The 22,348-nt window shown below is 51.4% G+C and overlaps 1 protein-coding gene across 1 annotated transcript; it reads right to left on the bottom strand.

Moving 5' to 3' along the window:
- Positions 1–353: 353 nt before the first annotated feature.
- On the bottom strand, positions 354–22,131 carry ESPL1 (extra spindle pole bodies like 1, separase; the record flags this gene model as incomplete). Its single annotated transcript, XM_080810921.1, has 30 exons — positions 354–712; positions 987–1,151; positions 1,319–1,402; positions 1,571–1,686; positions 1,800–1,904; positions 2,029–2,199; positions 2,309–2,464; positions 3,160–3,282; positions 3,418–3,545; positions 4,299–4,489; positions 4,591–4,804; positions 5,448–5,609; positions 5,809–6,145; positions 6,565–7,556; positions 8,990–9,099; positions 9,599–9,755; positions 9,889–10,017; positions 10,420–10,591; positions 11,077–11,196; positions 13,042–13,176; positions 14,987–15,126; positions 15,331–15,469; positions 15,576–15,720; positions 15,942–16,181; positions 16,698–16,891; positions 17,818–17,954; positions 20,142–20,262; positions 20,429–20,533; positions 20,825–21,883; positions 22,051–22,131. 30 exons carry the CDS (start codon positions 22,129–22,131, stop codon positions 511–513), a joined length of 6,330 nt encoding a protein of 2,109 aa, XP_080667047.1. The 3' UTR covers positions 354–510.
- Positions 22,132–22,348: the final 217 nt, after the last annotated feature.

Genomic DNA, 22,348 nt, shown 5'->3' with positions numbered 1-22,348 from the left:
GTAACAGGCATATGTGGGGAGAGAACAGTGGCCTCTTTTTTTTAAAAGATTTTATTAGAGAGGGGTGCCTGGGTGGCTCAGTGGGTTAAGCCTCTGCCTTTGGCTCATGTCATGATCTCAGGGTCCCGGGAGCCCCACATCGGGCTCTCTGCTCAGCGGGAGTCGGCTCCCCCCCCCACCTGCCTGTTTGCCTGTAGATCTGTATCAAATAAATAAATAAAATTTCAAAAAAAAAGATTTTATTGGAGAGAGAGCACTTGAACTCTGCAAGCTCTTCTCACCTCTTTATAGTACCACATAGTGGGAGGAGGCAGTAATTGTCTTCAGATGTTCTCAGATGAACCACACAAAATGGGTTTAAGTACACCTTTATTATATTAAGGTTAAATCAAAGGGAAAGCCTTCATATAAAACACTGGGAAAAATCACTTAAAATATTTATCCCAAGGGTTAAATCCAATAGGAGGTAGAACAGTCACATGGCTTCCATCGGCACTAAGATCCAAGGGGTCATCGCAGGCAGACAGGCAAGCCATATGCCACAGGTGCGGCCCCAATAAGGTATTTCAGTCGGGGAGCCTGGCGGGCCTGGTTGACGTAGTAGAGAAGGGGGGCTCCTGGGCCCCCTCCAAGCCAGCCTTGCAGCAGAGCCTCTGTGTACCGGTCGATGTCACGGTCAGTCACATCCCAGAGGTTACCCAGAAACAGGGGACTGGGAAAAGAGAAGGAAGAACTACAAAGTGAGGGCTTTAAAACAGAATGCATAGGCAGACATGACTGGCAGGAGTGGGTGAGGAAAGAGAAGTGAGCCAGAGGGAAGTGCCCTGGTCCATGGTTCCAGGAGGGGGTGCAGAAGAGGATAAAGATTAACGACCCAGGCATGCCAGGGAACTAGAAGGGGAGGAAGTTGGAGAACAAAAGAGGATTTCGGGTTTGGGCCCGGGAAAGAACCTGGGTGGGAGCAAGGATGGGCACTCAGGACTCACCAGCCAGCCATGATATACTTGAGCACGATGCCAGCCCCTTCCAGCCTCCCATGCACAGCCAGGGCTGCGCTGCTGCAGCCAAAGAGCAGGGCCACCGCCCGGCAGCTCAGCCGGAGGACGGCCTGTCCATCCAGGAAGCGGGCCCCAGCCCCGTGCCCTGCATAGCTAAGGCAGAGGGACATGAGAGGAGTCTGACCTAGCAGCGCCTGGCCTCTGCCACGTCTCCAGGGCTGTCCTGAGTCAGCCAGTGGCTTTAAAGCCCCAAAGCAAACTACGGTGATGCCCTCTTTCAGGCCCGTCCATCTCCCCACCTCACCACCTAAAGCACTCACATATATAAGTCATGTTCTGTCAATGCTGCCTGCGCTTGTTCTGGGGTTGGCACTTCCCCAACCACTCCTTTCCAGCCAGCTTCACTGCAGGGAGAAGGTAGGAGTAAGAACTGGGGTCAGCTGGCAAAGAGGGCAGAGGGAATCCTAGGGAGAAGGTGGGTCGTACCATTTGATTCTGCAGGAAAGGACATGTTAACCTCTTCTGTGGTCTCTACCCTCCCCTACTCCCTTTCTTACTCTTACCCCACTGACCTGCTAAAATGGGCTCGAAATTGCTCCTCTGTGCTTGACAGGTTATTGTGCGGGTTCAGGACATAGAAGGTATTGCGTGGATCTACCCCTTGGCTTAGCACCGACGAGGCCCCAGACTGAGAAGACACTGGTGATCAGGATCCTGGTCTGGCCAGAGGGCCCAAGCTTCCACAAACTCCAAACCCCTTTCCGCAAAGGAGCCATCAGTCCCCGAGACCCTGAACCCCACCTCTTTAGTGATGGAGTAGCTGAGCAGGAAACGGAAGGAGGGCAGCCGAGTGACAGGCAGTGCGCGGAGGCTGGGCATGTTCTCCCACGGCAGCTTTTGCAGGTCCTGGGCAAAAAGCACACTGGACTTACTGTCCCCAGCCAGGCATACATGAGCGTCGGAAGGGGCATGGGGTGAGTTGGTGCCCACCGCCCACCAGACACCGCCCCTCCAGCTCCTAGCTCCTTACCTTGTCCAGCACTAAGACAAGGTGCCTATTGCTTGGGACTGTCTGACCCTGCAGACGTCCTGCTGCCTCACTCAGAAGCTCCTGGGCTCGTTCTGGCCTCGCTGGGCACAGCCCATAGGCCAGGGTCTGAATGTCCTGAGCAGTGAGGGTACTGGTGCCACTTAGCACAATCTAGAAGGGCAAGAGCGGTCAATGAGGGCCAGAGCTCCCATCTCCACTCAGTGGCCGAAGGAAAGAATTAAGTCCAACTTCCTCCCCTTTCCCTGATTTCTCAACTCACTTTCAGCAGAGTTGGGTCGGGATATTTCCAACCACATTCCTGCAGCAGCTGTTGGAGGCGGGAGGCCTCCTGGGCAGGGCCAGGGTCCTCACTGGATGGCAGCAACAGTCCCCGCCAGCAGCCCAACACATGCTTCTCTAGGGAAGTGATGAGAACCTGAATAAGGAAGAACAGAACCTTCAGTCAGAGAGGGGAGCTGAGTTTCTCACCCACAGGCACCTACATTTTGGACACGGGGAAATGGGTTTTCCAATGTATTTGCCTTACATATCTTCCTGCCAATTAAAAAGGCAAGAAGCTAGAGGGATGTCTAGGTGGCTCAGTGGGTTAAGCAACTGACTCTTGATTTCAGGAGATGGAGCCCCATGTCAGGCTCTGCGCTGGGCCTGGAGCTTTCTTCAGATTCTCTCTCTCTCTCCTTCTCCCTCTGCCCCTCCCCCCTCCTCTCTCTATTCCTCTCTAAAAAAAAAAAAAGGCAAAAAGCTAGAAACATTTTTCATTTGCTGAGACTGGGGGAATACATGTAAGATGATTTATTACATATCACTATGTTTTGACAAATACAAATAGGTGGGCGATGAAAGCTAAACCCAGGAAGCCAATTCTTGGGCTTAAATCCCTTTACTTGTATGTATCTTTAAACATTCTGTTGCCATAACACTTCAGGTTTTTGGCTCTTGCTTAAAGGCTTCCCCAGGTGACATCATTTTTCACTCCTATACTTCCTATACTTCCAGAAAGGATTTGAGGTAACACAGCACTGGCCTGGGACCCGTGAAAGAGAAGACACTGATACCCCAGGGTCACTCCCAGGGCAGGCCTGACCCTACCCCACCCCGAGGGGCACACACCTCCATCCTGTGGTCCAGTTCTAGCCGCCCTGTCCACCACTCTCGCTTGTCAGTACAGCTGCTGTTCTCTTTCTGCTCCTTCTGGATGGCATCAAACTCTTTCAGGGCTGAACTCAGAGGAAGCTTTGGGAGATGGAACTGTGAACTTTCTGCTGGTCCACACGCTCACCATCTCTCCATCCCCCAGCCCCAGAATCGGAGCAGCTTCACCAGAAGCCTACCCCAGCCCAACTTTGCTTGCTGGCCCAATAAACCTACCTTGTTCTGGGCAGTGGGGATCTGCACAGTGACTGGGGGACTGCCTTTTTCCAGCCGGGTCAGCAGGAGGGTGTCGCCCACAGTTCCAGGCTGGAGCGTGGCCAGAGCCAACACACACACGGTCACTCCTGACACAGAGCATACCCAGGATCATTTCAGCTCTTACAAGGAATTCCTGTCTGTCTTCTACACTCAGTTCCCATCTATCACTCAGGACAACTCCAACTCCAAGAAATCTCTTCTCACTAGAGTTCAAGGTGCTCTCCCTTGCCCTAACAGCACCCTGTGGACAGAGACCACATCTTGTACTTCTTTGTGGCCCTGACAGAAACAGAAGTTCCTACACAGAGGGAGGCACTCAATCCGTTAACGGGCTTCATGTTAGCATAGTGAGTCTCCGGACACCTAACTTACCCCTGAGGAAAGACACTGAACCTGCTAGTAACTCAAAGTTGAGGTGTAAATTTAAAGAGGGCAGGGGGGCGCTTGAGTGGCTCAGTTGGTTACTCATCTGCTGAAGGGAGGTCATGATCCCAGGGTGTGTCCTAGGATCAAGTTCCACGTTGGGCTCCCTGCTCAGCTGAGAGCCTGCTTCTCCCACCCTTCCCTACTTGTGCTCTCTGTGGCTATCTCTGACTCTCTCAGATAAATAAATAAAATCTTTAAAAAAAAAAAAAAAAGGAAAGAAAAAAGACCTCCAGATTTAGGGTAGTTCTCTTTGGTGAGAGTAACAAAATGACTACTCAGTGAAAAAGTATGACATGTCCTTCCATAAAGGTGATAGAAATCTATATTAACTAATGCCTTAAAGTCCTCCACCTAACTCCTTAGTGAGAAGACACAAACAAGGACAGAAGAGCCACCAGAGCCTGCTACTGTACCACTGGGGATCAGAGCCAGGCGTTCCTGGAAACTCTCCTTCTCCGGCTCAGGGAATGGAGATGATCCTGCAGCCTGGAAGGAAAAGAGGTGCTGGATGCGGGCCAGGGGGACATCTCCAGGTCTCTCCTGCAGGCTCAGTCTCTGCAGCTGGTTGGCCATTTCGAGTGATCCCCGGTGCTTCTGGGCCTTGCTGCGGACAGTGCAAGTGGGGGTGAGTTCTCCCTTCTTTAAAAATCTGGACTCTCCCTCCAGTCTGCCCCAGCATGGACCTCAGGGATTATGGCCACTCACCTGAGTTGCCTGTGGAGGTGGGTGAGCAGCTGGTGGCGACAGGTGATGGACACAGACTCGGTGACAAGGCAGGCAGTGGCATAGGGATCCCGTTGGCCCAAGCACAAAGCGAGGAAGCGGCAGAGGTGAGCATAGAGCCCACTAGGAGGGCAGTGACTAACGCCACGGAAAGCAGTGGTCAGTGAGTCACAGATGGAATTCAGGGTAGACAGACCTAGAGGAAGGTGAAGATACTTGCTATGGATGAGTCCCATACTTCTTAGCTGGTAGAACTTTTCACGAAAGTTCCAGGTTCCCAAGGACTGACCTCCTCTCCCACTTGGAAAATAAAAGCTATCATTTATGAAGAGCAATGTGCCAAGTGGGACTTACGCAACTTACATCAACTCACTCCATCCTCCTAAACCCCGTTTTACAGATAAGCAACCAGAAGCTCAGAGAGGCTGAGTGACTTGCACACAGCTAGTGGAGAGAGTGCTGGGACTCTAACCTAGGTTCAAAGGTGACCGGATCTAGGTGGGGATCCAAAGACAGAATGGTGGACAGGCTAGGAGGGCATCAATATCAAGAGACCAAGAGGCTGGGCTCCTGGGTGACTCAGTCAGTTGGGTGTCTGCCTTCGGCTCAGGTCATCATCTCAGGGTCATGATCTCGGGGTCCTTGAATGGGGCCCCACATTGAGCTCTCTGCTCAGCAGGGAGTCTACTTTTCCCTTTCCCTCTGCCCATCCCCTCTACTCATGCTCTCTCTTGCTCTCAAATAAATAAAATCTTTATAAAAAAAAAAAAGAGAGAGAGAGAGAGATCTAAAGCCTCGGCCTCTCCAAGTGAGCGGACCCCAGTGGTCAGCATATTCACCAATGGATGCAGGGGCTGAGGGGAGTCGGAGCCGAGCACCAAGGTCCTTGTCTCTCTCCTTGTCTGGGCATGGGATGGGCAGCACCTCTTTGCTGGAATCACGTCTTAACACCTCACATTCTCCTATGGCAATACCAGGTCCTGGAGCTGGTGCCTTCCCACCTGAGGAGACAACATGATTTTTTTGAGGTTCCTTCCTTCTGCCATTCCCTTTGTTCTTTCTAGAATCCAGTCCCAGAGCCAGGAAAAAAAAAGCTTTATTTCTGTACTATCTTTAGCCCCCGTTATTTTTTGTGCTTTGGTCCTGGGGCAATCCCCCAAAAACGCATGCAGCTTCTCCCTCCCACCGTTACCCTAATACCGGAGGTGGAGTCTTCCTCATCAGAGCCCCTGAGGATCTCAAAGCTCATTTCCATCTCGTCGTCAGTCATTTCCTCCTCGGGGATGGTCCTCATGATCTCAGAGCCTAGCTCCTCACAATGTCCTGATGTCACTTTCTTGGCCCTTCGGCTCCGGCCACTGAAGCCAGGTCGCCTGGAGCCACTATCTGGGGCTGCCACCGAAACAGTCTTCGAGCCTGAGCCCTTCCTGGCCCGGCCCCGGCCCCGGGAAGCAGTGCCGCGTCTCTTGGACTCCTCTGCAAGCCGTGCCTCAACTGAGACAGGGTCTTCCAAGTCACTGTCATCACTGAAGTTCACCTGGGATGGGTGGGAAAGTGGAGGAGGGGGGCATTAGTGACAAGACATCTGCCAGCAGGTGGCACTGCGGAGGCACAATTACAGAGGCCTTGGGGGAAGATTAGAAATTAACCTCTCCACCTTATACCCACCACACTCCATCAAGGGCAGGGACTCTTGGGTATGGAAGGAGGCAGAGGAGGGAACAAAAGATAAGGGGGAAGGATGAAAAGGGAAAGGAACCACTGTGTTAAGGACAGCTCCCTCTCTCTGAAACAAAGGTAGAACTGGCTCTCTCTGGAAGACCTAGGGATCCTGTTGCAGTAGAGCTAAAGGTCCCTGCAGGCCCTGGGAAGCCATTCCACAGACACCTTCTCTGCAGAACTCTCCAGAACCACCCCACCTGATACCACCAGCACCCAGCCACAGTTCCATCTCACCTTGAGGCGCGTCTGGATCCTCTGTTGTACCCTCGGGGCCTTGGGAACCTCAGCCTCAGGCTTTGTAGGGAGGACTTCCTCAAACACAGTGAAAGGGACACGAGGGCCTGCTGGCCTCACCTGGCCTGGGGGCTTAGGTGTACAGGGCAGTCCTCCACCTTCCAGACCTTTCAGAGAGGTATTATGGAGGGATGGGGTAGAAGAAGAGGTTGCCCGTTGACGCCCTCTTCCAGAATGTTTTTGGCTCTGAGGCTTTGAAGCCTCTGAGCCTGGGGAGGGTTTTACCGGTGGTGGCTGCCAGCCCCAGGAGCTTGCAAAGAGTTGGGCAGTGCAGGAACTGAGGCCAGCCAGCTTTGCCAGGGCCCGAATCAACAGCAGGCTGGCTCGCCAGGGCTCCAGGTAGGGGACACGCGCTGCCACAAACTTCAGCCCTGACTCCAGGACCTTCCCCAGGCTCTTGTTTGATGGCTGGCTCAGGCCCTCCAGGGCCAGCTGTGTGTAGGCCTGAGCCAAGATCTCATCCAGGAGCCTCGGGGCAGGGGAGGGGTGCACCGTGTTATTCAGGGAAGTTTGTAGAGCTCGGGTGAGGCGATCAGTGGCTGCAGGGCAACCCTTCAGTACAACCTGCAGCAGATCCAGACCCTGGGCCTCATGGCCCGTGGCCAGCCTCACCCCTGCTGTGACCAATGCCCAGCGCAGACAGATTGTGGAGAGGATGGGGCTGGCACACAGCATGCAGTCACACGTGGGCAGGTGCGTCAGGAAGCCAGGGCTGGGCTGGGGCTTCATTTTCAGTTGAGGGGAAGAGTTAGTGGAAGGGGCTATAGGGCCAGGCTCCTTGGCCACAGTGGCTACCAACTCCAGAGCCGGGCCTCTTAGGAAGGGCTCCTCTTCTGGAAGCTCCGGCTGACGATGGACCCGGGTCCGCTGCTTGCCCTTCTGCAGATGGACCTTCTTCACAGAGTCCAGGCCCTGAGCTGGTCCACCAAACTCTGGGGAGAGTGCAACCAGAATTACAAAACTGGGAGAGGTGCTGCCGAGTACTTCCTGATCTACCCCTGGGCCCAACTGCCTCATATAGGTGTTACTGACTGACTTACTACTTGTATGTATTACTGTATGAACACACTAAATATTAACATGGCTTATTATTTTTTCGATAAAATCCCTAATGTTTTCTTCCCATTCCACGGAGGATTAATACAACCCACAAAGCCCCCATATCTGCAGCTGAGATAGCTGTGTGGTGGGATAACAGGCCGGCACCAGGAGGCCTGTGTCTTGGTCCTGGCTCCTGCCCCTGGCTAGGCCCATGATCTGGCCCCAAACACTGAATTTCCCGACTTCCTCATTTTACAAATGAAAGAAAATCTATGTGACCACCTGACTTTCCAGGGTTTTGTGTGGGTCCATGAAATAGTAGATGTAAAAGTGGCTGATAAGAAAAAATGTTCCAGGGTGCCTGGGTGGCTCAGTGGGTTGGAGCCCCTGCCTTCGGCTCGGGTCATGATCCCGGGGTCCTGGGATCGAGCCCCGAGTTGGGCTCTCTGCTCAGTGGGGAGCCTGTTTCCCTCCCTCTCTCTCTGTCTGCCTCTCTAACTACTTGTGATCTCTGTCAAATAAATAAATAAAATCTTTATTTTTTTTAAAAAAAGATTTTATTTATTTATTTGACAGACAGATCACAAGTAGGCAGAGAGGCAGGCAGAGAGAGAAGGGAGGAAGCAGGCTCCCTGCTGAGCAGAGAGCCCGATGCGGGGCTCGATCCCAGGACGCTGGGATCATGACCTGAGCCGAAGGCAGCGGCTTTAACCCACTAAGCCACCCAGGCGCCCCAATAAATAAAATCTTAAAAAAAAAAAAAAAGAAAGAAAGAAAGAAAAAATGTTCCATAGACGATTTTACTATTAACTTAAGCTCTCCCGAGGCCTCTACATTTGTGCTGTCCAACAGAGTAGCCACTAGCCCCATGTGGCTACTGAGCATACGAAATGTGGCCAGTGACAGGGAAATGAATTTTAAATTTTATGTGAATTAAATTTAAATAGGTAGCAGCACCTGGCTTGCTCAGTCGGTATAGCATGAGACTCTTGATCTTGTGGTTGTGAGTTCGAGCCCCAAGGTGGGTGTAGAACCCACTTCAAAGTAAAAAATGTAAAAAGTTAAAAACTAAATAAGTGCAAGTAGCCAAAATGTATTAGCGCTGAAAACTAGAGGCCGGTAGGGTTAGTTGTGGATAAGTCATCTGAAGGAGGGAGACCAGCGGTCTGACTGATATAGAAGGAGCTTTGCCCAGAGAACCGGAAGTCAGACTCTGATTTCGAAGGGCACCATGCTTTAACATACAAAGGCGTGTTGCAGTGTGTGGGTCCGTCTCACCACCACTTGTGGGTGTGAGGGGTGGGTTGGGGGCATGGCGGCTCACCTATGCAAGACTCGAGCAGGAACAGAACTTGCTGCAGGTCCGACTGGCAGAGGTCAATGTCATTTCGTGCCAGCTCCAGCTCCGCCTTCAGCACCAGGAACAGGGTGCACCTTGTTGGGGGAAGAGATGACAACCAATGTGTAAGCCTTTGTTTTCCCAGAGTCTGTCTTTTGGCCCCTCTGGCAGGCAGAGCCCTGGCAGTCTCCTAGCCTCTGAAAGGCCTCTCCTGCTCTGGCTTCGGAGGTTCCCTGGGGGAAACCCTCTACACTGCTTTCTCATCCCAAGTCATCTTTGCATACAAGGACAGGATTTCCCAACAGAAACAAAAAAAGGATTTTGTGGGCAAAGGGATTTAGGGAGACACGTACACTGGATCTCTCTTTTGTTGAGTTATAATGCGTATGAACACACTGAAGGACCTGAGAAGTCCTATAGGAAATAAAAACGTCTAGCCTTGGTTAACTCAGCACATCCCACTTACTTACCGTGGAACGTACTCTCCCAACCCGTCCAAACAGAACACATTAACCTGTGGAAGAGTCTGGAAGCCCAAGGCCCAGCGTGCGGGTGCCTGGGCTCTGGACTCGGCCTCCTCCCGCCTGTACTCACTGGCGTGGCAGCTGCAGCTTCGTCGTGAGTTTCAGGGCCTCCAAGCAAAAGGCCTTGGCTTCGCTCACACTGCCCAGACGGCCCAGGTGGGAGACCAGCTTCTCTGAGCAGCTCAGCACCTCTGTCAGAACCTGCCATTTTTGTACCAGATTTTCACCTGCCACAAAGGAGAGAGACAAGGCCATCATCACTCAGTTGCAGCCCAGCTCCTCTGGAAGCAAAACTGGCAGAACCTCCCTCCATCTAGCCTGCTCCTGCCCACGGGGCCTCGTTCTCTGCCTCAAACTCACCAGAGTCCAGAAACGGCGTTTCCACAGCTGCCTTCTGAATCGAGAGCACATCGCTGCCCATGAGTAGGAGGATAATGCTTCGGAGGAGCTTATGGGAGTCGATGAGGGCGATCTCCGGCGTCTGCCAGCCTGTGGGGGGAGGGGTGGCGGGGGGTGGAGGACAAGAAGGGAGATGAAGCAGCTACAACTGCTACCACTTTCACCTTCTAAGGTACCAAATGCCAAGCCTGCTGCCACTCCTCCTTCTGTGTGTAAGGCAGCAGAGGGACTCAGTCACAGAACTCTTTCCCTCGGACCACACAGGGCCTCAGAATCCTTGTCAGAAGAGCATTCTAGTCAGGTACGGAGCGGTCAGTCAGGGAGCAGGCAAACAGAAACTCATCTGCTACCCCAGGCCTACCCCAGGCCGTCTCTGGGTAGGCTGGTCCACACAGGTGGAACACCAGAGGGGACAAGGGCTTGAGAAGAGCCGAGAATGGACAGACCACCAAAGGGGATCACAAAGAGCCATCATCCCCTCTATTTTTTCACCTTGGGTACAAAGCTGCTCCCTCAGGGAGGCTGAGAGGCTGCCTGATGAGAGGCTAAGGTAGAATGCCACCAGCTGCAGGGCCTGGACACGCAGCAAATACCAGGCCTTGGATGACCTCTGGAGGGTAGGGTCCCGAAGCACAGACAGCAACAGAGAGGCACCCTCAGTCACCTGGGAGATGAGGAGGGCCGGAGGAGAGTGGTGAGTGAAATCAGGTCAGCAATTCAGAACTTAAAATGCCCCTGGAGATCCTCTGGGCCAAGCCTGGCTTTCAAGAATGATCAAAGCTGTGGAGAAAACTGTAGCCTGACAGGACATAAGACTCGGCCAAGTTCACACAGTTGGTTTGTGAGAAAACTCAGGTCTTTAGCATCCTAGTTGATTTCTACTCTAGGGCTCCAGTGCCTTCCCGAGATCATTGTCATCCTGGTTTCTAGTCACAGGACTAGACAGTGTGACTGAGGAGACTGGGAAAGAATGGGAAGGACATTCTCCTCTCCTCTTCTAGAGGTGCGCTGGTGACATTTCATTGGAGAGGCAAGGCTAGGAAACAGCACTGCTTCTCAAGGTCAGGAATATTCTTCCTAGCTCCAGGGAAATCTCCGAAAATCCTTCCAATACCTGGGGACTTTGGGGATTAAGAAACTGAGAAATACCTTCTGGTGAACACAGTAGAGTTGACTTCGAAGTAGGTCACAGGTCAGCGAAAGCAGCAGGTATGTGTCAGTGGTGTGATCCAGAAGTTTCAGGCTTGAGTCTGCCTCTTCAAGGTGTAGCTAAGGAAACAATCATGGGGTGTGTGAGCATGCTGATAAGGAGTTGCGGCCAGGCTTTTCAAATTAAAGTGGGTTAAAGCTCTTGCAAGTGAGATGCAGAACACATGACGGAATAGGAAATTATTTCAAACATTATAATCTACATAAGAGTTATTCATTCAGGGGCGCCTGGGTGGTTCAGTGGGTTAAGCCTCTGCCTTCGGCTCAGGTTATGATCTCAGGGTCCTGGGATCGAGGCCTGCATCAGGTTCTCTGCTCAGCGGGGAGCCTGCTTCCCCCTCCCCCTCTGCCTATCTCTCTCCCTACTTGTGATCTCTCTCTCTCTAAATAAATGAAATCTTAAAAAAAAAAAAAAAAAAAAAGAGTTACAGTGTTGTACATTCACTAAATGTTATTCATTCACTAAATTCAGTTATTCATTCACTAAAATGTTCAGTTAGTATCTTTTGGTTAACCACTATGCTAGAAAGACATAGCTGAATAAGAAGTAAGCAGGACTTGGGATGCCTGGCTGGCTCAGTTGGTGGAGTGTACGACTCTTGATCTGGGGGTTGCGAGTTCGAGCCCCACGAGACATTACTTAAAAATAAAAAATTAAGGGCCCCTGGGTGGCTCAGTGGGTTAAAGCCTCTGCCTTCAGCTCAGGTCATGATCTCAGGGTCCTGAAATCGAGCCCCGTATTGGGCTCTCTGCTCAGCAGGGAGAGCTACTTCCCTCTCTCTCTGCCTGCCTCTCTGCCTACTTGTGATCTCTCTCTCTCTGTCAAATAAATAAATAAAATCTTTAAAAAAATTAAAAAAAAATTAAAGGGGCACCTGGATGGCTTAGTCAGTTAAGCATCCTACTCTTGATTTCATCTCAGGTCATGATCTCAGGATCTTGAGATCAAGACCCGCATTGGGCCCCTTACTGGGTGTGGAACCTGCTTAAGATTCTCTCTCCCTCTCCCTCTGCCACTTCCACCACTAAAAATTTTTTTTAAAAATGAAAAAAAAAAAAAAAAGGAGTAAGTAGGACTTTCCATCCAATACCCTGCAGTGCAGTAGGGATGCAGGCCCGCCTTTTGTAATCAAGACACAATGTCATTAGTGGTATGGGGACCCAGGGAATGTAAGGGATTCTGCCCTTGAAGAAGAGGACATATAAAATACTCCATGAAGGAGGGGACAGTTGAACTAGGCCTTGAAAAGAAAGTAGAAGTTGGCTGAATAAAAAAAAAGGGAGTGGGGGAAGTATACTTAGGGTGGAAGGGCTAAGACAACCAAAGACAGGAGGCATGTACAACACTGTAAAGTAACTCGTGTGGATGGACATTAAGTTCCAGTGGAGGGGGGGTGAGGAAAAGTGAGCTAGAATATAGAAGATGTGTGATACCAAGCAAGGAGTTTAGACAGCATCCTTCAGGTAACGGAGAAACCACTGAAATCCTGATGCAGAAAGAAAGACAAGACCAGATCCAGAAAGATCATGTTAGCAGTAGTTTAGGAGACAAAGTGCAGAAGGGAGAAGCTGGGGGGCAGGGAAACCCGCTGGGTGTCAGCGCAGTCCTAAGCAAGCAGAGAAATGGCGACCAGGGCAAGTGGTGGGGAAATACAGGATTAGCGGCCTATTCCTGGGGCAGGATCTGTAAGACTTAGCGAACAATGGTTTTGCAGTGAGAAGGAAAGGCGCTTCCTCTTCCCACAGCTGCCTCCCAACCACTCCACACTTTACGATCCTCTAGCAGGATGTGGCAGTTGAAGGCAGGGAAGATGCCCCTTTGGTATCTTATCTTCTTCGGGAAAAGATGCATCACTAAGGCCGGTTCTCCCCTGCAGCTCCAGGCTTGGCTGGCTGGGCACTCACCTGGGCATAGCGGGGACAGCCGAGGGTCAGCAGCAGCTGGGCGGTGTGGCAGGAGGCAGCAGCAGCCTTCGCATGGTCCTCCAGTCTCTGGGAGACGATCCTTACAAGCAGGAGGACCTCCAGAGCCTGCAGGGGCTGGTCATCAAGGAGCGGGAAGTTTACCCAGCTCCTGCTCAAACCTCCATCTAGACCATACTAGACCTCGGCTCCCCAGCCCTTGGAGACCTCAGTCTGACCTCGAGCCTAGATGGAGTGTGGCTCCAGACAGAGCAACTGCCAGCCACCCTCAAGGAGTGGGAGATGAGAGCAGCGAGGGAGCCTACCATCTACCTTCCTGTCTGAAAACTTAGGTGCCAGGGAGCATGAACGGCTAGGATTTACTGGAAGTTTACTCTGGGCTAGGCACCGTGCTGAGAGGTTTACCTGGGGTGGGGGATGGGCAGGATAGGTGAAGGGGATCAAGAGGTACAAACTTCCAGTTATAAAATAAGTAAGTTGTGGGGATGAAAAGTATGGTGTAGGAAATAGTCAATAACATGATAACGTTGTATGGTCACTACGCTCATCATGGTGAGGACCGAGTAAGGTGTGGAATTGCCAAACTGCTATGTTGTGCCCCTGAAACTAATATAGTATTCTATGTCTGTTATACTTCAATTAAAACAAGTTTGATAAGATGAAATCAGAGAGGGAGACAAACCACAAGAGACTTTTAACTATAGGAAACAAACTGAGGGTTGCAGGAGGGGTGGGGCGTGGAGGGATGTGGACCAGGTGATAGGCACGTGATGTAATGAGCACTGGGTGATATATACAACTGATGAATCACTAAACTCTACCTCTGAAACTAATAATACACTGTATGTTAGTTAACTGAATTTAAATTTTTAAAAAATTTTAAAAATTAAAAATTTGAAGGAGTGTCTGGCTTGCTCAGTGGGAAGAACATGGGACTCTTGATCTTGGGGTCCTGAATTTGAGCCCCACATTGGGTATAGTGATTACAAAAAAAACAAACTTGAGGAAAAAAAACAGAAACGAAACTTCAAAAGTAGGGAGCCTGGGTGGCATAGTTGTTGGGCTCTGCCTTCTGCATGGGTCATGATACCAGGGTCCTGGGATCGAGCCCCTGCTTGGCAGGAAGCCTGCTTCTCCCTCTCCCACTCCCCCTGCTTGTGTTCCCTCTCTCGCTGTGTCTCTATCAAGTAAATAAAATCTTTAAAAGAAAAAAAAGAAACTTCAAAAGTAAAGTCATAATAAAAATATCAAATTGTCAAAAAAAAGAGGTTTATGTGCATCAACTCATTTAATCTTCATAGGGACTCTAACCTGAATTTTCTAGATGATGACAGCCTAAGAGACTATGACTGACATGGGCTCAGCTGCTTGTCTAAGTTCCCATTACAGGAATGCCATAGAGCCAAGACTCAGGTCCAGGGCTGAGACAGCTTCCCCCAGTCCTCATGCTAGAAATATGGCCTAATGGCCACAGGAACAAAGGTCCTTTATGTGCCATGTCCTTTTTCAGATGTTCTCTAATGTGGCGGCCAGCAAGGAGCTTCAGGGAGTAAAAGTATAAAATTGGGCCTCTCGGTGTCTCTCTCTGTTTCTGAGCATACAGGTCTCAAACTATCTAAGAATTAACAATAGTTATTGCTGTCACTTGACGATTTGGCTCAGGCACAACACATGTCATCTCACTGAGTGCTGACAACGCCATGGTATAGTACTATTATTGTCCTTGTTTTAGAGATAAGGAAACTGGGCTTAGGAAGTTAAATCACTTGCCAAGGCGAGTTACTAATAAAGGATGGAGCTTGGATTTCAACTTAGGGAGGCTGGTGGTAGAGTCCGCACTGTGTTCCATGGCTTCTCAGCAGATTCGCAGGCCAAAGAAGGGGAAGGAGCTAGGCTTCTGAGCTGCATTAGCGCCCTGCCTGGTTACCTTTGCTGACAGCTGATAGAGGGCTGCTAGGGTCTGCAGGGAGGTCACTGTCTGCTGGAGACACCGGACCGCGGGCGTCTGTGTCTTTGTAAGCACCTCCTTCCAAAGGGCCAGGGCTTGGTCCAGGCATTTGGACTGAGCTAGAAGTCAGAAGAAAGGGACCAGCCATTCTCTCAGTGTGGGCTATCTGGGGAGAATGCAGCCTTCTTCAGTCCACCCTCTCCCTTCTGTGCCCACCCTCCCACTCTATGGACCCACCTCTCCCGCACTCTGGGTCCCCATTCTGCTCTGGGGAAGCCACCAGGGGAGACCCTAACCCCTCACACTGCATTCCCAGCCCTCACCAGCGTCGGCTGCGAGGTTGAAGGCGATGTTACTGTACAGGAAGCGATCTTCCTGCAGTCTATCTTCATAGTTCAGGTCATTGACTTCAAATTCCTCCAGGTGATTAGGGGCCTGGGCTCTCCGATCCCGCTCAATACCCTGGATGGGAAGATGAGGATAAAGAACAGGGCAGGCGTCCGCTCAGTGTGAGCCTGGGGCACATTCTCCCTGGACCAAGTTCTACATGCACAGCAGCCACACTTACTTCCTGCATCTTGGCCTCCAGAGTACAGATGTAGAGCCATAGCAGGGCCTGGGCCTTATCATCCAGAAGCTGATCCTTGGCCTGGGGCTCGGGCCTCACAGACTCCAGAAGCTGCAGGGCTTCCTGGACAGCATCCAGGGCCGAGCTGGAGGGAGAAGGGCACAGAAGCTGGGCCCACAACAGGTAGCTGCCCAACATCCTGGGAAGGGCCTTCTGCAGGACAGCTGGCCCCACCCTCTGATGGAGCTCCTGCGGCCAGAAACTGCAGGGGATGCTCAGGGACACAGCGAGGGAAACAGCCTCCGAAGAGGGTCAGAGGACCTAGGGCAAGGAGCAGGAGTAGCATCCCCGGCTATTCTTGCTCACCAGTTGGTCTGCTGGGCAAAGTCGTGGTAGCAGAGCACCTGAGCGAGTTCCACCAGGTGGGTGGCTCGAGCCCAGGCCCCCACCGGTGTCTCCTCAGGGCTCAGTTCCAACAGGTCACAGATGACGTTGAACCGCTCCTGCCCCGTGTCTGCTCGCACAGCCTTATAGGCCTGCAGCTCCTCCCTCAGCAGGAAGACCAGGGTCTCCGGGTCCCAGCCGCTCAGGCTGTCTCGCAGAGTCCTGAGAGAAGGCAGGCCCAGCACCAGATCAGGGAGCCCATGACACATGGACCCTCTGCCCCATGCCAAGGAGCCCCAGCCTTGGCTTGTTGAGAGGTTTGCTAAGGTTCCAGTCCTGAGGGCGCCTGGGTGGCTCAGTTGGTTAAGCGACTGCCTTTGGCTCAGGTCATGATCCCAAAGTCCCAGGATCAAGTCCTACATTGGGCTCCCAGCTCCATGGGGAGTCTGCTTCTCCCTCTGACCTTCTCCTCTCCCATGCTCTCTCTCTCTCAAATAAATAAATAAATAAAATATTTTAAAAAAAAAAAGTTTCCAGTCCTGAAAGAAAGAGCGCTGCCTGTCGCCCCTGCTTCCCTAGTACCCAGCATAGCTGCCGGCTTATAGTAGGCACCTAACAAGTAACACTGAGGGCAGGAGTCAATGCCTTTTCAGATGGAAGGTTGACCGAAACCACGCATACCAACTGCCATCCTTAGCCAGGGAGCAAACACAGTTGCCTCTCTGCCCACCCACTCACCTCAGCTGCAGCTCCTTGTCTCCTGCTTTGGCTGCGTCCATCTTGACCCGAACCCAGAAGGTGACTGGCTCAGCCATGTGCTGGGGGCCACAGGGCTGCAGGGCTGTCAGCCACAAACTTACCATCTTGCAGCCCTGGGCCTGTTTACCCAGTTTCTTCAAACTCTCTCCGTGTAGCCGGAAGCACCGGTGCAACTGGCCAGAGAAAGCGAACAGACCAAACTGCGGTGAGGGACCCATGAGTCTGTAACAGTGGGTACGTGCCCACACCGGTACACACACCACAAAGTGGGCCTCGGGCCCCAGGCCCGGCCCAGAGGCAGAAGACACCCAAGCACTAAATGTCCGGGACTCCCAACCAGAAGCTTCAATCCACACCCGCCACATACTTATGTCCACAGCCCTGAAGCCCTGCTCCTCTGCCTGTAAGCCCTCTCCCAGCAAGTCAGCGCCTTCTCCTCAGTCAGAAATGCCAGGCCACCATTGACTTCTCTCCCTCCCTCACAGCCAGTCACTTGCCAGATTACTCCTGGACTTCTTGTACCCATCCACGACTCCCCGTCCCTCAGGAAGCTGCTTTGGTCAGATACCCACCCTTTCCTGCCTGGGCCGCTAGAGGGGCGTGGGGGCCCAGCTTCGTCCTTGCACTCTGTTCATTCACCACAGTGATGCCGGAGAAACTCAAACTGCCAATCTGGTATCACGCCTTCCCTTCCATCCTTGAGAGGCTCCTCAGCCTCACTCAGGATGAAACCCAAGGCCCTCCACCCCCCATGGCGCCTACCAATCCCAGTCAACCCATCATTTCGCAGGTATTCCGGCAGTGGTCTCACTCTGGCTACTTAAAGGACCTCCTAGGGAAACTCTGAAAAATATCCAGACACCTGGGGTCTAGCACCAGAGATTTTCAAGTGATTCTAGGGTGAAACCAGGTTGAGAACCACCAGCTTGGGACATGGCTAAATATAAAAAGTATAACAATGCAAAGAAATTAATAGCAGTACAGGTGAGGTGTGGGAAACATTGCCTCAAGTACTGGTCCCTACTACAACTCAGTGCCCCAGCCAGGCTCTTTCATGTCGCTCAGGCCACCAACATAACCACCCTTTCTGCCCTCATACCTTCTCAGGAGGCACCTTGGGATAGGTGGCTGGCTTCGCCAAGCCCAGGTGCTGACAGAGGGGCTCAGAGATGGCACAGGCCTCGGCGTACAGCTTATGACTGTAGAAGCTGTAGGCCAAGTTACTGGTGTAAGAGGCTGCGGGAGAGAGAGAACAGTTAGCAGCCGAAGAGTTCTCACTGGCTTTTCTGTTGGAGAGATGGTAGAGAGGAGCTCAACCTGTGGTCAGCTCAGCAGCTTCCAGATCAGAGGAACCCCTCTTGCTGGGGGATGAGAAAGGGGCAGCTCTCCACTTCCTGCTCCCAGTAGGCCCAAGAGGTCCATTCTGGTAAGGCAAACCCACACCAGCCAGCCCCTCGGTGCTTGTTTATTAAGAGGGCCCATCACAGGGCCCATCTCAATTCACATACCAATTTTTGTCTTTATCTTGCCCAAAGGGCAGCAATTTTGGGGAAACACTCTGGCCTGTCCTTTACCTCCTTCCACGGAAGCCACCCTAGTAGGCTCCTTGCTATTCCTTGCACACACCGGACTAGCTCCTGCCTTAGGGCTTTGGCAGGGAGCAGGGAGCCCGATGCGGGGCTTGATCCCAGGACCCTGGGATCATGACCCAAGCAGAAGTCAGAGGCTTAACCCACTGAGCCACCCAGGCACCCCCCTATTTGATTTTTTAAAAAGATTTATTTATTTATTGTAGAGAGAGAAAAAGCATGAGTGGAAGGGGCAGAGCGAGGAGAGAATCTCAAGCAGACTCTGCACTGAGCATGGAGCCCAACATGGGGCTCAATCTCATGACCCTGAGACCAGGACCTGAGCCAAAACCAGAGTTGGATGATTAACCCACTGTGCCACCCAGGGCCCCATGACCCCCTTATTTTAAATGGTAACTTGCTGGCTCACCCACCCTACACTCCCAATTCCCTTTCTTATCCTGCTGTACTCTTCCTTTCCCCCCATATTTCTTATCATTTTCCAACATATTGATAATTCAATTATCCTATTGCTTATTATCATTCTCCCCCAACTGGAATATGGCTCCTTAAGGAGGGATCTTTGAGGAGGGATCTTTGTTTTGTTTACTGATACACCCAAGTACTCAGGACAGTGCTTAATACATGGTAGGTACTCAACAGGTATTTGTTGAATGAATACAATTTTCCTAAATTTGAGTTTATACAGCTTCTTGGCTGTCAACGTGGATGGCTGGGAAAAAATTCAGTCTTTAATATTCTGGGAAGAATTTTCATGCTAGTAGTTTTCGTGACTCCTGATCATATTTTCATCTCAGTGGGTAGGTTCAACCACTGAATATATGAATATGAAAAGTTCTCCAAAACCTTCCAATGACAGAACTCATTGGGTTTGTATAACTTAAAGGGCCACGCTTTTCATAAAATGAGGGGGAAACTTATTATAAAATACAAAAATAGGGATGATTGGGTGGCTCAGTCAGTTAAGCATCTGCCTTTGGCTCGGGTCATGATCCTGGAGTCCTGGAATGGAGCCCCACATCTGGCTCCCTGCTCCGCGGGAAGTCTGCTTCTCCCTCTGCTTGTGCTCTCTCTCGCTCACTCTCTCAAATACAGATATAAAAAAAAAAACAAAAACACAAAAATAGACAAAGCTAACCTATGCTGTTGGCGGGGGTGGTCACAAAAAGGGGGGCAGAAGGATAGACTTCCCGGGGTCTAAGTCTTGTTCTTACTTGACCTAAAAGTTGGTTACAAAGTATGTTCACTTTGTAAAAAAATCCATCAAAACATATATTTATGATCTTAGTACTTTTCTGTCTGTACATTTCAGTCAAAAGGGTGAGGAGAAATACATACACGAATTGATTTATATATACATGGTATATCTCTAAAACGACACCTAAAAAATTAATATTTGTTACCTCTGTGGAGGAGAACTTGGTAACCAGGATTAGGAGTGGGAAAGGGACTTTCAACTACAGGCCTTCTTGTGCAATTTAATTTTTAAAGCATTTTTACATGGTTCTTAAAAAAAAAAAAAGTTACAAATGTTCTTTAAAATTTAAACATAAGAAAGGTCATAAAGTTGCATATCAGGTATAAACATTTTCATGAAAGAAACACCAAATCATATTTCAAAGTCAATGGGGAAAAACTTACATCTGCTATTATAAGTTAGCCTCAATACTTCTCTACTGCTGTTAAACGTAGGCTCATTTGGGCTTACATTTTTTTTCAGTCCTCCTTAAGTCATAAGGAGCCCCTACGATAGTCAGAACCATCCAGCAAGTTCTCTTTGTCTGCCTAGTGAGTGATGACTGTCCCCCCTGCCTTGGGGCCCCAGGGTACTAACCGGTCATGCCTAGATAGTCAGTCAGCTCTTGGCCTGACAGGCTCTGTAAGGCCTCCAGCATCCAGACCACAGTAGATTTGCAACTTTCCACTAGCTGGGCCAGGTCGGCCCTATCAGCTACCTGAAGGGACAACAAGGGTTTGCAGGTGAGAGGAGAAAGAGCTGGGTCTAAGCTGACATCTACCCCATCCCAAGCCCAAAGCCAAAGCCATCTCAAAGGTCTACCAGGCAGACGAGCAACCCCAGACCCCAGGACGTGTCCAGGAGTTTGGATTCCCAGACTGTACCTGACAGCCTTGTGCAAAGTCATAAATCACCGCAGTGTAGAGGTGAAGTCCCTGAAAACGCATCTGAACTAAAGACTGCTGCTGCTTGGAGGCGTCCCCACAGACCTGAGGAAGAAAGGCATTGGTTTGAGCAGCTGAGGTAAAGCATGAGCTCCAAGCTGAAGACTGCCCCAGTGTCCCAGAGAGCAGACTCGGCCCAGGGAGTAGGAAGGAGGAATATAAAAAGGGCCACTGCCCTCTCAGGGTAGACTAGGCTGCTGGCGGGTGGGCTAGGCATAATCCAGAGAGTGACTTACCAAGGAGGGAGCCAGGGCTTTCAGATCTTACCAAAGACCTTAGACTGCCAGTCTGCAGAACCACATTCCCACTCTACCTCTAGCTAGGTCTTTAACTCACCCCATCCTGCAGCTGCCGGAGGAGGGAGAAGTAGCCTCTGAGAAAAGCAAAGAGGCCCAGAACAGCATCAGGTCTGTAGCGCCTCTTGATGCCTCGCTCCAGGCCAGAGAGGAAGAACTGGCAGCTGTCATACAAAGCCCGCAGTGGGGGTGATGGTGCCTCCACACTGTCGTTCAGGAGAGTTGATGCCTTGATCAGAAGCTTGGCCAGTGCCTGAGGTCCTCCCTCCCCAATCTGTAGCAGTTCAACTCCAAGCTGGCATAACTGGAGGCTGGGGGCCAGACTGGTGTTCCTTAGGTAATCATGGGCCTTCTCCACTACCCTGGTGGCCTTGGTATGGTGGCAGCTCCAGCAGAGGCGACGGCAGTATTCCAGGGTGAGTTCCAAGAGACAGAGGGCCCTCTGGGGAGAAAGAGCACCAGGAGAACCCCCTCCCTCTCCCACCAAGGCTTTGATCACATGCCTGGAGAGCAGGTCACCGAGGAAATCAGCATCTGCTTCATTCAGACCATGCCCAGTGGCATCGAATAGCTGATGGGCAGCCACCACTCGACAGGCTGTTGGAGAAGCAAAGTGGGGAACCTCACAAGGGGTACTTTCATCCTCTAAGAGCACTAGAAAGCTCAAGGCCTTCAGCCGAGCCGAGAGTGCAGCTCGTCGCTCCTCCAGGGCTTCTGCCACCTTCCAAAGCAGAGAAAAGCCGCCCCGAGCCACAGCCTCGTAGTCCTGGGGAGCAGCTTGGCGGGAGCACTGCACCAAACAGGCATGGAGGGGCTGAGCGAATCGGAGTGTGGCGTCTGGGATTTCCTGTGTGGCAATGTTCCGCAGAAAGATGAAGAGAATTCGTTCCAGGTAGAGAGGTGAGCGCTGAGGGGTGAACACCAGGTAGCCATTGCAAGCCAACTCTGCCAGTTCCAGCAGGCTCCCCAGGTGCCGAGGGCAAGCCAGTTTGGCCATCAGCTGCTGGTTGCAAGCCCTCAAGATGGCATCGCAAGCTTGTCTCCTCTCGGCATCAGATCGGCAGCCAGGTGAACCAGCTGGAAGCTTGGACAGGAACTCCTAAGAGGAGAGGAAGATGTGATTGGGACTACCAAAATAGGGAGAGAGAACTAGAAATGGGGTTGCTCAGGAGAGGATCTCCTATTAACCTATCTCTTAAATAAGACAAAAACAAAACAGCTCATCTTGAGAAGCCGGGTGTATCCAGAACTAAACAGCACCCCTACCTTGAAGTCAGGCAGCAATTCTTCAGCCTCCTTCGGGTTGCTTAGCAAGGTCCCAAAGTTGATTCCTTTGAAGCTCCTCATGGCGTTGGAGGGCTGCGGGAAAGGAGAAGGATTAGAGAAGGCGGAGAATATTCGAAATGGAGCTAAATGGAGGAAAGGAGAAGGGCTTGAAGGCTGCAGAAGGGGGCCAAAGAATCCCATCAGAAATCCTATCGGGAGGGGGCGCCTGACTGCTCAGTTGGTGGAACATATGATTCTTTATCTCGCGGGTCGTGACTTGGAGAGTCCCACCATGGGT

Source organism: Martes martes, assembly GCF_963455335.1.
Source record: "Martes martes genome assembly, chromosome: 8".
NCBI classification, from domain to species: Eukaryota; Metazoa; Chordata; class Mammalia; order Carnivora; family Mustelidae; genus Martes; species Martes martes.
The sequence above is the reverse complement of the archived record's forward strand: the minus strand, read 5'-3'. Positions and strand labels throughout refer to the sequence as shown.